The sequence below is a fragment of the Choloepus didactylus genome, chromosome 18, assembly GCF_015220235.1.
Source record: "Choloepus didactylus isolate mChoDid1 chromosome 18, mChoDid1.pri, whole genome shotgun sequence".
In the NCBI taxonomy this organism is placed as follows: Eukaryota; Metazoa; Chordata; class Mammalia; order Pilosa; family Megalonychidae; genus Choloepus; species Choloepus didactylus.
This window is the reverse complement of record NC_051324.1, coordinates 11,108,740-11,125,356: the sequence shown is the minus strand read 5'-3', so window position 1 is coordinate 11,125,356 and position 16,617 is coordinate 11,108,740. Positions and strand designations below refer to the sequence as shown.

Sequence of the window (16,617 nt, the reverse complement as noted above, 5' to 3'; positions counted from 1 at the left end):
CTGAGCTGCCGGCTTCCCTCCCAAAGAAAGGAGCCAGGGGCCGTCGGGAGTTTGCCTCTATTGCTTTATTTAGTGTTTTACACAAGTGACTAAAATAAATAGAGTAACACAGGCAGCTACACGAGCCCCCAAATGCCCCATCCCCCGGCTCCCCTGGACTGCTCACCCCTTCCTCCTCCCAGGGTACCGTGACCGCCCCCCACCCCACGCAGGGCAGAGCCAGCGGGCGACTGGAGCAGGAGGTCACATTCTGGGGTTCTCAGGGGCCCAGGAGATGGGGATTCTTCATTTAAAAAGGGAAAAGTCTATAAAAAAATATCCCAGGAGTGTAAAAAAAAGTCTATCTTAACCCCCCTCAAAGACTTATAAAAAACTATAAAGCTAAAAATATCCAAAAGTCCCCTGTAGACCCCGAGGGTCGGGGAAGGAACCAGGCACTGCTGTGAGGGTCACAGTGGCGACCACCTCAGGCCGGCGGTGGCCTAGAGGCTGACCCCAGGCCCGGGGGGAGCCCCCCGAGGATGGGACGGGAGCACCAAGCAAATGGGGGGCGGCCGAGGGCCAAGACCCACCACGACCCCACTGGGAACTACATGACATCCACGAAGAACTCACTGGGGTTGCCCATGGCCATGTGGAAGCTTTGGCGGCTGGCTGTCAGCTCAGGGGGTACGGAGCCAAGGTCTCTGACTGGAGGGGCCCCCGGGGGCTGCACGGCAGGGGGCACAGGGGGTGGGGGTGGGGGCATCATGACCACCATCATGGGGTTGTAGGGCAGGGCCATGCCAGGGGGTGGGCCATAGGGATGGAGCCCTGGGTGGGCTCGGAGATTGGGGGCACCCCCTGGCGAGCCCCGGGATGGGGGAGGGCCCCCATCTCCAGTCCCACCAGGCTCCCCGCCCCGCCGGATGCTGCCACCCCGGCTGGAGGGCTCCGACTCACTGCCGCTGCCAGACTTGGACTCAGGGGCCCGCTCCTCGGGCCGCCCCGCTCGCCCTGCCCCCCCATCACTTCGCGTTGACCCACTGCTCCGGCTCCCTGTGGGTGGCGAGGGGATGGGAGCGACTGAGCCGGGACCCTGGGCTCCCCAGCCCCCATGCCATCCTCTGTACCCTTGGCTTACCCTCCCAGGCCACGGCGAGATCCGGGGGCAACTCACCCTCACTGTGCTGGCTGCTGGCGCTGCCTCCGCCGTAGGTGTAGGATGAGAGCTCGTGGTAAGGTGGCGGCTGGGGGCTGTAGGGGTGCGGGGCTGGGTACTGGTAGGAGAAGGTGGGCAGCAGGGGCCAGGGGGTGGCCCCGGGCAGAGGAGCCAGGGTGTCCTGGTCCGAAGCCCCACTGGAGCCATCATTGTCATTCAAAGACAGGTTGACCAAGTCTAGAAAGCAAGAGAAGAGACCAAGAAGTCGCTGTTTGAAAAGGCCAGGCCCCCCAGGCTTAGAATGACAAGGAACTGGGAGCCATTTCCCTAGCACCACATGTGATGGGGTTCAAACTGGGATTACGAGGGCCCCTGGAGGAGATTCCCCACCCACACCTGCCATCGGGGCAGGGGCAAGGCCGGGACGGGTATGTGACTCAGAAAAAGGCGTCCTTTACCCCACAGGACACAGTGTGCCCCTGAAGCTTGGCCATGGGGCGGAGTGGCTTTTGGTGCCAGGGCCCAGGCTGCTCAGTGGTAAACTGTGGCCCCCACTGCAGCTTCTGCGTGGGGTCTCGGGTGGGTGCGGCAGGGCCAGGCCACCAAAGGCCCTCCCAAGGGGAACTCACAGCTCTCACAGCCGCCGCTGAGGTCTCCAAAGACATAATAGCACTGCTCCGAGAAGGTGATCTTGTTGACCGTGTGCCGGATTAGGCCCGCCTTGAGCAGCCCGCTGGCGTACTTGCGGGCCTCACGCCGCTCGGGGAAGCCCTCCACATGGTGGTAAAGCCAGTCGACCACGTCCGAGCCTGGGGAGGCCGGGCGGGGGGAGTGAGGCAGGGAAAGCCTCAGGATCCCCTGCCCCCTGCCCCCCACCTCTTCCTGGACCTTTCCCAGTCCTGGGCTCCTCCCTCTTCCCACGCCACCTGCCCCGGCCCGGCTGTACCCAGGAAGGCATTGGGGATGGTGATTTTGAGCCACATGCGGTCTCGAACTTCCAGGCCAGATTCGGGAGCTGCCATGGCCTTGGTCACGGATGCCATGTCGGTGTGGACAGAGAGGCCTCGGCCCTCACAGCCTGACAGAGGGGACAACAGGGCATCAGGGGCAGGGCCTGCTCCCACGGTGGGGGTGTCAGGCTGTCTGGGGTGGGCTTGGGTGGGGTGGCACTGGGGGCTCACCGTCGGGCAGAGAGGATCCAGACGTGATGGTGCTCATGGACGAGGAGCCCGGGTAGGCTGGGAAGCTGCCGGTCAGCGCAGCGGAGTGGGAGACCCAGGCGGCAGGGTCGATGGGCTGGATGGGCTCATCTGGGGCAGGGAAGGCCGCCAGCACGGTCGCTCCCCAGTCCCGGGAAGCCAGCCCTGTCCCTCCCTGGCTCAGGCTCCCACCGGCCTCGGCCCTAACCTTCCTTGACCCATCCCCACCCCGTCCCCCAGCCTCCCGGGCCCCTCCCTGGGCATCACTCACTTCGAGGGAGAGTGAAATAGGCCTGGGGAGAGGGATCCCAACACTTGGCCACAGTCAGCACGATGGGGCTGTTGGAGAGAGAAGGCCGGTGAACCAGGGGTGGCGGGGGCTCGGGACGGGGCAGGCCTGGGTTGGGGGACAGAGAGAGAGAACAGAACCCCAGCCTGGCTCCACAGCATGGACGACTCAACGACATGGGCAACTCTTAAAGCCAGGCCGCTGAGTGAAATGAGGGAGCACGCACAGACGGTCCCTCCGGAGCAAGGAAAGGGCAGGCTGTTGAGGGACACGTGCCTGGGCACAAACTACCAAGCCAAGCGAAGATCTGCTTCGTTATGGTGATGAACAAAGAAGTCAGGAGGGTGGTTACCCCTGGGGAGATGGAGCAGGGAAGACCCTGGGGGTAGGGCGCTTCTGGGGTACTGGGGTTTTCTCTGTCCTAGTCTAGGAGGCAGTTACATGAGTATTCACTCTATGTTCATTATGCTCTACGTCTTTGAATTTGTTACACTATATGTTTTTGTTTTATATGCTTTTATACGAGTGTTATGTTACACAAGGTTTTTGAGTTACAAAGCAAAAGTGAAAGGGGCCAGGAGGGGGGCCCGAGGGCCTGCGCCCAGCGCCGCAGCTCACCCCGGCTTGTGCACAATGTCCCTCAGCACCCGCACCGCGTCATCGTTGCTCATGTTCTCGAAGTTCATGTCGTTCACCTGGCAAGGAGGGGCAGTGGGTCGGGTCAGGGGGAGGAGGGGATGGAGCCCCTGCCCCCGGCAGCACAGCGGAGGCCCTGTCCCCACACACCTGCAAGAGCATGTCCCCAGGCTCGATGCGCCCGTCAGCCGCCACGGCCCCCCCCTTCATGATGGAGCCAATGTAGATGCCGCCGTCTCCCCGCTCGTTGCTCTGGCCCACAATGGAGATGCCCAGGAAGTTATACTTCTCTGTGGAGGGAATCCGTGTGCCGAGGGGGAGGCCCAGCCTCGGGACCCCGGGGAACCCAAGGAGACCAGGTCCTTCCCAGCCCCCGGCCCCAGGCACCCTTCTTACCCATGTTGAGTGTGACCGTGATGATGTTGAGCGACATTGTGGAATCGGTGACACTGCTGAAGGACGAGGTCTGCAGTGGGGAAAGGGGGAAAGGAGCTGGAATTCCCTCCAAGCACCCCGGGGGGTTCTCACTGTCTGCACCCCAGCACCCCCCCAAGCCAAGGCCCAATCCCCCCAGCGTGCCCAATTCTTTGCCCAAGTGTCCCATGGGGAGCCCCTCACCCTCTCCAGGCGGGGCGGCCGCTGTTTCCTCCGCCGTCGGTGGCGCTTGAGGAGGCGCGAGGCGCTGCTCTGCTCCGTGGAGCTGCTGAACCTGCCAGGGGGATGGGAAGGAGGAAGTGGTCCTGGGGCCAACAGGAAGACAGAGAGGACTGACCAGCAGGAGGGCGGGCGCCCTGGGGAGAGCTGAGGAGCCGTACCGGCTCATGGTGTCGTCCTCATCTGAGTCCCCCAGGCTGGTGCTCTCCAGCTCGCTGGTCATCAGGGTGGAGGAGCTCTCGTACCCAGCCAGGTGACGCTCCAGCCGCGAGGGGCCGCCGGGCCTGTGGCCTCCACCTGAGGGTGAACAGGAACCTCAAGAGCAGGGCCTCGTGCTCCAGACCCCACCAAGGCTCGGGTCGGGGGCCCCCCGCCCCAGCCCCCCTCACCGCCACACTCACTGCTGTCTCTCCGGCGAGGCCGCTCCCGCCTCACGGACACGACTGACTCCGTCTCAGTCTCCGGCTCCAGATTTTCGCGGCTGCTGGATACGTTAGGGCTACAGGGGCAGAGATGGTTTCCACCCCAGTCGGGGGACAGGGCTCCACATCCTCAGCTTCCCCCTCCCAAGCGGCTGGTGCTCCCTCCTCACCTCCCTCCCCTGGACTCAGGGACCCCAAGGACTCACTGGAAGGATGGAGGCCTGGAGTCGCCAATGCCACTGGTCCTCTCCGGTGGCAAAGGGGGTAAGGGTGGGGGTGGAGGCACCTGTTCTGCCCGAGGCTCGTGGGCTGGGGGAGCCATCTCTGGTTGGGGGGTATCTGATGACACTAGCTAGAAGGGTGCAGACGATAAATATGGGCTCAACTGGGAGGTGGGGAGAGGATTAGAAAAGGGGACAGGGTCTGAGAGAGCCGAGAGAAGAGCCCAGAAAGCAGCAGCAAGTAGGCAGAGGTTCCAGAGGGAGAAGGCTGAGGGGCTCCAGCCTGCAAATGGGCAGGAAGGCAGAGAGCCAGGGCCTCCACGACGGAGCAGATGGAGGGCTACAGAACGAGGCTGTGGCTGAAGGGAGCTGGGCCCCTTACCCAGGAGACCACCCTTCCATTGAAGCAGGGAAGGCGGGCATTGTCATCTGAGATTTCTTCCTTCACCACCCTGCCGAGAGATGGGATAAAAGTCAACGAGGCTAGGCGAGCCCTCCCCAGCTCCCATTCCCATTTCAAAGTTTCCGCATCCTCCCAATCTTCTGCCAGTTCAGGAATGCTGGCTTCCTCTCTCCCGAACTAAGTCCTCTTCTCTTCACTGCAACACCTCCCCTTGCCCCTGAGAAGTCTCTAAACTCAATCCCTTTCCTTATTTTTCCTTCTCTCCCCAGTGCATCCTTGGGGGCTCAATGCTACTCCAAAGACTTCCTTGAGTCTGAGTCACATCCCTCAGGCCAACTGGAAAGACCACCCCCCACGGCCACGCCAGTGCCCAAAACAGCCACCTAACCTTAGGAGCCTTACTGGTCGCTCCTCCCACCCCCATCCCTCTTCCTCAACCAGCTTCCAGATAAAGGCTTTGATCCTCATCTCTCCAATCATGCGACCCTTTATGTGTCTCTAACTCACTGTCAGAGCTCTGTCCACGTGTGCTCTTTGTCCAGGTAAAAACACCCATTAGCCCAAAGAACAGCACCTCGTCAGGCTGAGCCCTCCTGAGTTCCCGTTGCCGCCGGCCTCACGTGGCACACAACTCTGCACGGAGCAATCTACCCAAGGCAGAAGGTCCGCCTGACAGATTCCAAAGCCCAGACCTATGGGTCATCTCTCTTTTGGGTTCCTGAGGGTGAGATGGACTTGCCCCTTCTTCTACAGCACCACATAAAACGACAAATGCCTTTTCTGTTCAACACCGTGCCCCAACCACTCAAGCTCATGCCCAACGTGTAGGAGGCATTAGCCAATATTTGAATGAATGAATAAACATACGAACCAAGAAACTCTGTTCTTCTGTTTTCTTTCACACACACACACATGCCCACATCCAAACTGAGACATCCTGTCTGATTAATCCTTTAGCCTAATACGGGTTCTGGGAGCCAGGATATATGCCAACTTAATCCATTTGCTACCAGCATGACCTGCTCTGTATCAACACAGCTAGTCACTACCAATCTGTCTCAGTGTAATGTAGTTTCCTTTCCAACACCACCCAGTCTCAGCACAGCCCATCTGACTCCAAGACAAGTTATTCTGTATCACCATAACCTAGTCCAGGACTAGTTGGCTTCAATACAAATAATGACATCTACCAATTACTGAGAATTTACTGTATGCCATGCAGTTCTACCAAGCATTTAATTTGAGGATCATCTCCATTTCATAGGCAGAAAATTAAATAAACTGAAAGTTAAATAAATTGTCCAAGTTTACATGGCTGACAAATAAAAGAACCTTGATTTAACTCCAAGGGAACTCTTCAGACAGCATCACTCTCCCAATGTCAGTCGGTCCTTTTCACTCTGTTTCTAGAACTCAGATTATCCTTCCCAACCTAATCTAGCCTGCCTCCAGCAAAGCTGAGACTGAGTGCCCCAAGGAGCTGTCCCAAAGGTTATAAAAACAAAGGACTTGCTCTGCATTACTGACAGCCCGAAGTTAGCTCAGGAGAGTCCAGAAGTTCCCAAAATAACCCCAAGAAAGCCTACTGTATCCTAGCACAGCCTAGAACACCCCCACCTGCAGCTGCCTGCACAAATATAGACTGGGATATCCCTATCCAGCTGTCTGTACTAGTTTAGACCCAAACAGCCCCTGCTGCCCCCGTATCAAGGGTTCTAATAAAACAACTGCCCCAATACAAACGAGGATCAACCAATACAATTCTCTCTAACCCAGTACAGACCAGAACAGCCCAAGTTTCTCCAGAGTAGCCTAATCTACTCTGTGACAGCCTAGCTAGAACATCCCAAAACAGCACTGTCTGCATTAGCAGAGTCTAGAATGTGCCCCCAAACCCTGTATGTAGCATCAAAGGTCCGATTGTCCCAAGTTGCCCCAAGATAGCCCAATCTACCTCAAAGAGATTCTAGAATATCCCTACACACTCAGTGTGTTACAAGACTGCTCAAAAGGTACTCAGTAACCAGTGGACAGATCCATCTAGCTCAGTACAGCTCAGAATATCCCCTAAATAAGCCCGTGTGCCCCCATCTAGTTCAGTATAGCCTAATCTTTTCTAATCTGGTGTAGGACAGCCCGGTCTGTCCTTCTAACAGCTAGCTCCGTGTGCCTCCATCCGCCCAAGCATAACCTTGTCCGTCCCGGGAGAGCCCATCAACCCCAGCCTAAAACAGTCTGCTCTACTATAGCCCAGAAAAATCACAGCATGGTCCAAAACAGATCCGTGCCCATCAGGATGGCTCAATCCAATCCATTCCCCGTCTGTCCCGATCTAGGCCTCGCGCTCACCCGAAATCCTGATCCATGGACTTGAAAAAGTACTTAGCGCCCGCGGGCCGCTGCAGAACGCTCTTGAAATCGCCCAGGGTGATGCGCTCGGCGGGGACGGGGATCTTCACCAGGTAGGGAGTCTCTTCCTCATCCAGATGGTAAATCACCTTCGTCTCTCCGACACCACCGCCCCCCGGCCCGCTGCCCGCCATGGTCTCGTCCGCGCGCTCCCGGGCTCCGACGCCCACCCACCCGGGCTGCTCGCCCACGCCGCGCCTGCGCACACCCGCACACCGGCACGCGCGCGCGGACAGGCCCGGCGGCGTCCCAGAGAGGGGCTGGAGGGAAGGGGAAGGTAGCGGGCGGCGGGGGCGGGCCGTGGGGCGCGACCCAAAGCCGCGGACTCGGCTGCCGCCACCGCCGCGAACGCGTTCCACGGCCCCGCCCACCTCTCCCCATGTCACGTGACCCAGCCCGGCCTGCCTCGCGCTCCCGGCCCGGTCTCTCCGCCACGTGACTCCTCCCGATCACGTGAGTCCTCCTAGCGCCCCCCGCCACATGATCGCTGCCTTCAGCAACGGTCTCCTGACTCTCCACGGCCTTGCCCCCAAATGTGTCCCCACCTGCGTCCTCCGGGGCACCCGGGCTCAATGTGGCCTCTGCCCTGGGGGAGCAGGCAACCGACCCCCACCCCACTCCACCCAGCCCGGGTGGGGAGCGCGAGGCAACTCTGATGCCATTGGAGTGTGCTCGTGGGGGTCCCACACGGGGGACACGATAGGGCAATGCCGACCGAGGCCCTCGAATTGTGGAGAAATCGGGTGGTAAAGGCCCAAAGCAGGGGCGTTTCCAGCAGGGACTTTAAGAGGCAGTTTTCTCCCCACTTTTCCAAAACGTCCCTCCCAAGCAGGACAATCAGTGAGGGCTATAAACACAAAAGAGCCCATTCTGCTTTATTTACAACAGGCAGGCTGTCTATACAGCTGTCTAATATTATTAAAAACAAAAGAGGTGAGTGAGAGAAATGTCACCTTTCTACGTTCCTTCCTCCCTCCAGACTCTGGTATTCCACCTTTGAGCTACCATGCCCAAAAGGGGAAGCCCAAAATTAAAAATACAACTGGTACAGAAGAAAATAAACAGGGAGTGAAATAGGAGAAGAAAAGATGAAGGAGGGGAGTGCTGTATTTACACTAGAGTTTACAGACAATGCCTCATCCCATCCCAGTTTCAACCCTGGCCCAAAAAGTGAGGGGCGGCAGGTCCAGAGGCAGGGATTTTGTGTCTAGGGACCCAGACAACCTCTGACCCCCAACTGCAATGGATCCAAGTTCAAGTCCAGAGGGTGGGGAGGAAGGCAGGGCAGGACCACCATGAGACACCTTCCAAACAAACCTCCCTTGGGAATTTCTGCCTTGAAGTGGGACAATGTCCAAGCCCCAGGGGATGGGCTGAGGACCCTGAGGCTCAGTTCCCAAGTCATGTTGTCAATTGGAAGTTCCAGCCTGGACTTGACGATGTCAGGGCTCTCCAGATTTGGGGAGGCCCCCTAACCGCCGGGCCTCTGGCCGCAGTTCCTTGCATTTCTGGCAGTAAAAGAAGTCAGGGACATTGGTCTTCTTAATTTTAGCACAGGAGAGGTGGATCCACGTCCCACACAGGCTGCACTCGATCATGGGCCGCCCTGCGAAGGGCTTTCGGCAGTAACACGTGATGAGATCCCATGAGTCATCACCTGGGGAAGAGAAGGTTTGCTTGGTGTTCTGCTTGAGCTCTTGGGGCCACAACACCCCCAACCCCCTCCTCCTAGCTGCCCCTGGGCAGCCCCGAACCCCCTCACCTGATTCCACCATGATATCCTCATCCATGACCCGCATCTCGCCCTCACTGGAGCTGGCATCTCCGTCTTGGCTTGTTTCAGTGCTGCCCACTTCCTTGCTTTCACTGTCAGTGGGAGGGGCTACTTCAGGGGGCCCTGTGGCAGGGAGCCTAGGAGCTTCAGGGGGTGTTGGGAATACAGGGGCCGGGGCTTCACCCCCTATCGCTGCTGCCATCTCCTCCTCCTCGTCCTCCTCCTCCTCCTCTTCTTCCTCCTCCTCCTCTTCAGAGTCTGTATCACTGGGGGGTGCCCGGGGAGGCCCAGGAGGTGGGAGTCTATCCCCTCGCTCTGCCTTTTTCAACTTCCGTTTCTTGCTCTTCTTAATTCGAGACCTCTTTTCCCCATCCCCCGGGGCTGGCCGAGGCCTCCGAAGCACACCAAAGGCAGCCCCCCCTCCCGGCCCCAACTTTCGGTTCTTTCGGTCCTTCTTTCGAGAAGGTTGGGAGAGGTCCCCCTGGGAAAGGGACACTGGGGTGAGAGCAGTAGGGGGCCGAGAGGCATGTGTCAGGGATGTGGGAGATAGTGGAGATGCCACTTTGGGCCCATCCAGATCAAAGAGAGAGTCCTTGAGCTTCATCTTCTCGAGCAGAGTGGCACTGTCAGGGGACTGCAGGCGAGAGAAGGTGGCCCTTGGAGGTCCCGGCTGGGTGGGACCTGCTTGAGCTGCCCTTCGCTTGGATGATTTTGCTTTCTTAACAAAGGTTTGGATGGTTCGGAGATCTGACGGGGCTGAGTCCCAGCCATCACTGTCTGCTGCACTCTCACCTCGCAATGGAGAGCTGGAGCCAGAGGCTGGCCAGTCACTTTCCTTAAAAGAGGAAGAGACCAGGGTCAGCAGGGGACGCAGTATCATCCCTCCATAAACCTAAGCTGAAAACCAGGGACTAGAGCTACACCAAAGTATCCAGTCACCAAAATTGGATTGGTATCCAATCACCAAATCTCACTATATTCAGAAAATTTATCCCTACCCCAATTCCCATCATCATCTCCTCATGATCACATTGTATACTTCTGCCTTCAAATTCTAACCATCTCCCCAGGGTCCCCTGCCCAGGGCCTGAGGAACCCATATTTCTTTAGCTGTTTCTGTATAGCCTCATTTGTTACCATTTTCAGCTCCCTAAAATGTATCCAGAAGGACCTTCCATTTACAGTACCCCCAATACCATTCCAAATCTTGACCCCAAGAGCCTGGCCAGCCTCCTATCGCTGCTGCCCAAGCCACCTATTTCCAATATCCCCACATATACTAATTTTCTCATCACAAACCTAGTTGCCAATTTTCCTAGTCTTACATATGATTTCTAGCAAGCTCTCCTGTAAACTAATACAGTTCCATTTCCTCAACAGCCTGTCTGAAGTCCTAGGACACCAGCCTCCAGCCAGTTGTTCTGCCCCTACCTCTTTGCTAGGGGGGATGTAACCCGCATAGGCCAAGACAAAACTGCAGAACTTGTTGAAATCCTCAATTGTTCTCCGGCGTTTCTCTGGTGGCTGAAAAGGAAGGAAACCTGGATCACATGGAGGCCAGACACGGGTTTAACAGGGACATTCCCAAAGACATAGTTTCTAAAGTGAGGAATCTGGGAAAGGTGTGGGGGAGGGAGAAGAGCTGGGAAGCCAGCAGGGAAAATGGGCTGTAAAGGTAAGGGAAACCTCACCTGTGTCTCTGGCTTAAGGGTCGGAGGTGGATCTGCGGAAGCAATAAAAGCTGAGTCAAGGTACTGGCAAATAGTCCTTGCAAAGCCCCACCTTGAAGCCTTGAAGATCCCAAGTGAACCCCCTCCTCTGCCAGGTCGTCTGCCGGGCCAGCGGGCCCCCAGCTGTGCCGGTCCCGCCCGGGTTCCCCTCCCGCCCCGTGAGGGGCGGAGCCTGGGCGCGGCGCCCTCCCCGGCCTCGCTATACCGCTCCCCTTCCCCCCACCGGAGGCCCGGCGCCCCGCCTCCCCCCACAACTCACGGTTTCTCCAGATTCTAGACTACTCCGATCTCCTAACGCCCCACCCCACCTTTCAGCACCCGGCCATACAGTACCCCGGGCTGAGCCCGCTCCGCCGCCCGCCCTGTCCTTCACAACGTGCCCAGTGTCCCGCGTTCCTGCCCCGCCGAGCTCTACCGCCCCAGGCCTCCCGGATCGCACACGCCGCCCGCCGGCTCCCAGGATCCGATCTGACCGCGCTAAACCGCTCCCCGCCCTCCAGCCCCTTCTACTCGAGCACGAGGCCCGGCGCGCCCCTCACCCCCACCCCAAATACACACAGGCACACACATCCAACGCTTACTTCGCGCCCGGGACTGACCAGAGGGCTCTAACCCGGACGCGGCCCCACCTGCCCCCCCAAGCCGCGCTCCCCACAATTTCGCCGTCCCTCCGCCCCCATCCGGGGCTTTGGCTCCTCCCCGTCTCGAGCTCCTTGGGCTCCCCGCCGGGCCCCTGGGCCCAGTTCCGAGCTCTCTCAGGCCGCCCCCCCCTCCACCCCCGTACTCACCACCAAGTCACTAGGCTACGGACCCCTAAACTCTAGCACCCTCCCTCCCCCAACCAGCGACTTTCTCCCTCCACAACAACCCCCGCCGCTGCTGCCGCGGCCCCCTTCGCCCTCCGCAACTCCCAGGCTCTAACGACCTCGCCAGCCAACCCCCCCACCCTCCTCCGGCGAATCGCCGGTCTTCAGCCCCCACCCCCACCCCGCCCCACCGCCCCCTGCAACTACCCAGCTCTCCTCGCGTCCCGGCCCTCTCTCCAACTACCCATCGGTTCAGGTCCCTCTTCAGCAGACAATACCCCGACGCCCCTCACCCCCCACAACTACCTGCCCACCCCTCCAACAAACACTGGGCTATCTCCGGCGGCAACTACCGGGAGCCCCGGCACCACCACCACAAACTCCCCCACCTCGGCGAACTACCGGGCCCCTCGCTCTGTCCTCTTCCACGTTCTCCCTCCCCAGCAACTCTCCGGACCCCAGATTCCCCCAACCTCCCAGCTCCGGGGTCCCAGCCTGCGGGAGGCCCTTTCGGCCCATAACCCCCGAAGCTCCGCGTTTCCAGCTTCTACCCACCCCCACCGCCGCCTCACACACACAGTCTGATCAACTACTCCCAGCCGAGTCTCCCACTCCTCTTTCTCCAAGGTCTCTCAACTCGTCGCTCTCCCACCCCCAGGGCCCGGCCCCCGGCCCCCTCCCCGCGCTACCCCGCTGGGCTCTGGGGCTCGACCTCCAAGTTTGCCAATTGGTTCTTCGCCCGCCCCGCGTCGGCTCAGCGCTCTGTGCCGGTCTAGAGCTCACCTTCGGGACTGGGCTCCGCCATGGCTTCCAGCATCGCCCCCTCCCCTCCTCCGGGTCCGGCGCTCCCCTCCCCTTAGCCGGGATCCCGGTACCGCCTCCGGTGCTCGGTGCTCCTACTACCTCGCTCCAAGGAGGTGTCTGCCTCGGCCCGGTTGTGACTCGAGTCCGCTAGCCGCTGCCGCCACCTCCCTCTACCACTGCCTCCCGCACTCCCGGACCGGGCCCCCTCCCCCCGCGCCGCCGGCCGCCTGCTCCCTCCTCCTTCTCTCTTCTCCCTCCCTCCCTCCTTTTCTCTCCCCCTCCCTCCGCCGGCGCTGACGCGCAATGCACCAAGGGGCTTGTAGTCCTCCAAGGCACAGCGGAAAGAGGCCAGCATAGGCCTCCGGGACTACAGTTCCCATCGAGCCACAGGCTGGCGCAGGCGCACTAAGGCGCCTTACCCGCCCCGGGGAGTGGCGGGGATAGTGGGAGCAAGAGGCTAGAGAGGAAGAGCGCGCTTAGGCTCCTGGGAAATGTAGGCTGGGCGGGCCCAAGAAAGAGGAGGAAGAAGGGATTTATAATTCTCGGCCACCATCGGCCTCATTCGGCCTCTTCTTTCTCCCCCACCCCCCCCCCCCCAGCCAGGGTACCGCCCCACTTCCGGCCAGGCGGAGAAGAGATTTCTGGGAGACGAAGTTCTGCTAGTGATAATGGCTGCCTCCTCCCCGTCTTGCCACCCTCCCTCCGATTCCACTCCATTGGATCCCACAGGCCGACACGACGTCTGGCCAAGTGACAAGCAACTGAGGACGGTTCTTTTACTACCTCCCACACATAAATACTCTTCCTTAATCCAGACAGTCGTAACAAACTTGGATATGGTTATCCAAAGCAGGTGCTTTCAAACTTTCTTCACGGGAACCCACAGTAAAAAACAGTATTTTTTTTTACATCAGCACCCAATAAACAAGTATATAAAACTGACATTTCATGAAATGATACTGCGAGCATCCCATTCCATCACCCATCATAATGAAAGCACCCTTTTTTATGCAGACAGGGAAAATCCTAACAGCAACAGAATAAACCGAACTGTATTTCTATCCTTCCAATTTGTAACCTTTCCTCTTTCCCCACCACTGAAGCCCATGACGCCTGAGAAAAGCTAAAAAATCAAAGGGAAGGGGGACAACACAAGGCAAAAATCAGTTCAGCTTGGTGGTTTCCTCTTTATTGATGTGCCTCCTACATCCCCCCACGATTTCAGTCCCTTCCAGCTACCCCCAAAAAAGAAGATAGTAAAAAGAAGGGACTGTTGGGGTTCTGAGCCCCTTGGGCAATTAGAAAAGAAAGAGAAACCTAAACAATCACTAGATGTGACAGAGATTGACAACCAAGAAATCTGAGGGAAAGTGGGAAAGATGGCAGAGAAAGTTAAAGAAGAAAAGAAAAAGGAGGGGTACTAGGGGCCATCTCTCCTGCTAGCAGGGGCTAGAGAGAAAGCTTCAAACATTAAGAAGTGCAGGTCCTGAAGAAGGGAGGTGGTGTTTGAGCCTGCAGGAGGGGTAGGTCAAGGAAGGAGGGCCACCTCTCTCTCTGTAGAATGGGACCTCCCCACCTCAGGGGCAGCAGCTTCACAGACCGTAGACACTTTCATCACTGTAAGCAATGTATAGAAAGAAGTCTTCTTCATGATGTTCCTGGGGTGAAAGCAGAAAATGGTGGTGCTCAGGCATGGGGGCTTCAGTACTTGGAACCATCCATGGCCCACATTCTTCAAGAATCATTCTTTCTGAAGACCCCTAAAACCAGTGCCTGATCCATCCTGTCCCTCACTGGCTCTAGGGCCTAGCAACCCAGCAGTTTATCTCTAGCAAAAAGATCTCAAACTGCTCTCTAGTGCCTCAGAACGGGAAGGGGGATTGAGGAGAGTCCCCAGTCAGAACAGTTCCTCCAAATGACCGTTCTTTCCCTTCTCTGTTCTCCTACCACCCTGCCCAAACCTTCAACCCAGGACTACCCTGCAGTCTTCAAGTCAAAGATAAAACTGAGGGCTAAACAAGCCAGCTAGCAAGAAAAACTGCCGACTTAAAACCTTCTTCCCCTCAAGTGCTTCCAAGACTCCTCTCCAAAGCCTCCATTAATTCCCAGTTGCTCTACCTGGTATAGCTGACCCATCGTGGCACTGGTGGGTGGAATGACATTGTTGACAAAGAAAAACAAGGCATCCTCAGCTCGGAGATGAATTCGCTTCCGGATCAAGAAGTAGAACTGACCAACTGCCAAAGATACAAGGAGCAATAAAGTCAGAGAGGTCACCAATGCCCCAGCATAGCAGCTCCTATGTGGAGCCTCCTTCCTCCCACAGAGGTTGCACCCCCACCCGCAGGAAGCAAAGCTGGCTCCTGGGTCACGTTCCCACCTGTGAGATCAGAAGGCACCAGGTATTTCTTTTTGTCCAGATCTCCTATCCGAGCTTTGGGAGCCTTCTCTACTATCACCTGATAAAAGGGATGAGGAAAATTAGGACATTAGGTATACAGTTCTGCAGTTCTACCTATCAAAAACTCAAGCGACAATATTCCCAGCACCCAAATCAACCCGTCTCATTTCTCTTTGTCTCTGCACACGCGGTGCAGCACCAAATCCGGAGATCCTGACCCCAGCGCCTCCAGCTCAGCTAAACGTCCCCGATCCCTGAATACGGAGTCATAATAAATAGGAACGCTCTTAATCAAACTGGGCCTATTAGCGCTACAGTCTCGCAAGCCTAGCTGGCTGAAGGGATGACTGTCAAATTCCCTACAGCCGCCGCTCACAGGAATCCCAAGGTCTAGTTTTCCCACCCACATCCCTCTCACCCCCAGCTCTGGCGCCCCCCCCCTTCCTCTCACCCCTAGACCCCGGAACAGCAGTTTTAGGCTCGTCCCCCACCCCGCTACAACTCCCAGCCTGATCCCTGCGTTGCCCGTCCCGGACCCAAGCCCTAGCCTGGCGTCAGCGTCAGCGTCCGCGCCCTCCGCCCAGGCTACTGTCCTCACCGGGACCCGGTCTGGGTATTTCTTTCGGATTTTCTCGCCCTCAGAGCGGCGCTTCTCGAACGGATGCTCCTCTTTGTACACGAACTTCATCCTCCCGGGGACCGGGCTGGACCGGGCTGGGCTGAGGAAACCCGGGGGGGCCGGGACAGGGGGCGGTGGCGACGGCGGCGACGCGCAGGCGGATTCAGCGGAGCGATCTCCAGAACTTGCGCCACTTCCCTATTCACCAACTCCGCCCCCGACCCTCAGGGGCTGCCCCGCCTGCTAAGGTACGCCACTAGCGTGGCGGCCTAACGCCCCTGGCGTAGCACCACCCACTGACCGCCACCCCCCACACGCCATCATCGTAATCGCTTTGGAATCAACTTGTGGGCTACGCAGGCGACGTAGCAAAGGTGGTTGACTTTTGCTGTCGTGGGAAGTTAAGTGAAAACCCATTTCCCGACCTTCCTTCACGAAGCTGGGAATGAAAAGAGGTAGGAGATGGTAGTCATCATTTGAGATTTGATTCTCCAAAAGTTCTTTGCGGAAATAGAGGAAAGGAGCGGAGGTAATTCAGAAGAACAGCTACTGACGAAACGTGTTGTTACGCTGAAGGCGGCCGTTGACACCAAAACAAAGTAGTACCCAAGTGTTGGAGGCAGTCTCCAGAAAAAAAAGGAGGGCAGAAATGAAATATGGGTTTGTAGAGACGCACAAAACGCTAAAGTTCCAAGAATGAGTGGACCAATTGGGACTGGAGAGGAGGTCCGAAAGGTAGGGACTACGTCAGCGCGGAGGAACACGTCCAGGAATGTTACCGTGTAATCATGTGATCTCGAAGAAGGGCGGAGCGTCACGTGGCGGGCGCAGGGAAGTAGAGCCGGCCTCGGGGAGGAGGGCGCTTGGAGGCGGAGCCGGCGGGGGCCGGAGCGGGGAGGAAGCCTGGGTCAGGGCCGGGGAGAACGGCAGTGTCTGGGCACTTGGTGCCTGGGTCAGGCCCGGGGGAACAGCTTAGCTTGTCCATGTCAATGACCCGGACGAAGCCCGGCTTTTCTCCAGCCGTATGCTCTTGCGGGCGTCCAGGTTCCGCATCCTTTCATACTTCTGTATCCTACTGCTGGGAAGCTCACGTTCCCCCAGAGACGCAT

General features: G+C 58.2%; 3 protein-coding genes across 3 annotated transcripts; all 3 read right to left on the bottom strand.

The window, feature by feature from the left end:
- Positions 1–62: 62 nt before the first annotated feature.
- DVL2 (dishevelled segment polarity protein 2) lies at positions 63–7,739 on the bottom strand. Its single transcript, XM_037808207.1, has 15 exons — positions 7,315–7,739; positions 4,945–5,014; positions 4,548–4,693; positions 4,321–4,418; positions 4,081–4,216; positions 3,884–3,974; positions 3,662–3,731; positions 3,416–3,555; positions 3,248–3,324; positions 2,612–2,679; positions 2,323–2,451; positions 2,088–2,219; positions 1,771–1,950; positions 1,160–1,378; positions 63–1,038 (listed from the first exon to the last, which is right to left on the bottom strand). Exons 1-15 carry the CDS (start codon positions 7,506–7,508, stop codon positions 590–592), a joined length of 2,199 nt encoding a protein of 732 aa, XP_037664135.1. The 5' UTR covers positions 7,509–7,739; the 3' UTR covers positions 63–589.
- Positions 7,740–8,222: 483 nt separating this feature from the next.
- PHF23 (PHD finger protein 23) lies at positions 8,223–12,604 on the bottom strand. The gene is made up of 5 exons (XM_037809041.1): positions 12,468–12,604; positions 10,840–10,871; positions 10,580–10,672; positions 9,137–9,983; positions 8,223–9,031 (listed from the first exon to the last, which is right to left on the bottom strand). Exons 1-5 carry the CDS (start codon positions 12,499–12,501, stop codon positions 8,817–8,819), a joined length of 1,221 nt encoding a protein of 406 aa, XP_037664969.1. The 5' UTR covers positions 12,502–12,604; the 3' UTR covers positions 8,223–8,816.
- A 1,051-nt stretch (positions 12,605–13,655) lies between these two features.
- On the bottom strand, positions 13,656–15,695 carry LOC119513446 (GABA type A receptor-associated protein). The gene is made up of 4 exons (XM_037808656.1): positions 15,488–15,695; positions 14,869–14,947; positions 14,607–14,725; positions 13,656–14,146 (listed from the first exon to the last, which is right to left on the bottom strand). Exons 1-4 carry the CDS (start codon positions 15,575–15,577, stop codon positions 14,081–14,083), a joined length of 354 nt encoding a protein of 117 aa, XP_037664584.1. The 5' UTR covers positions 15,578–15,695; the 3' UTR covers positions 13,656–14,080.
- Between the last annotated feature and the right edge of the window lie 922 nt (positions 15,696–16,617).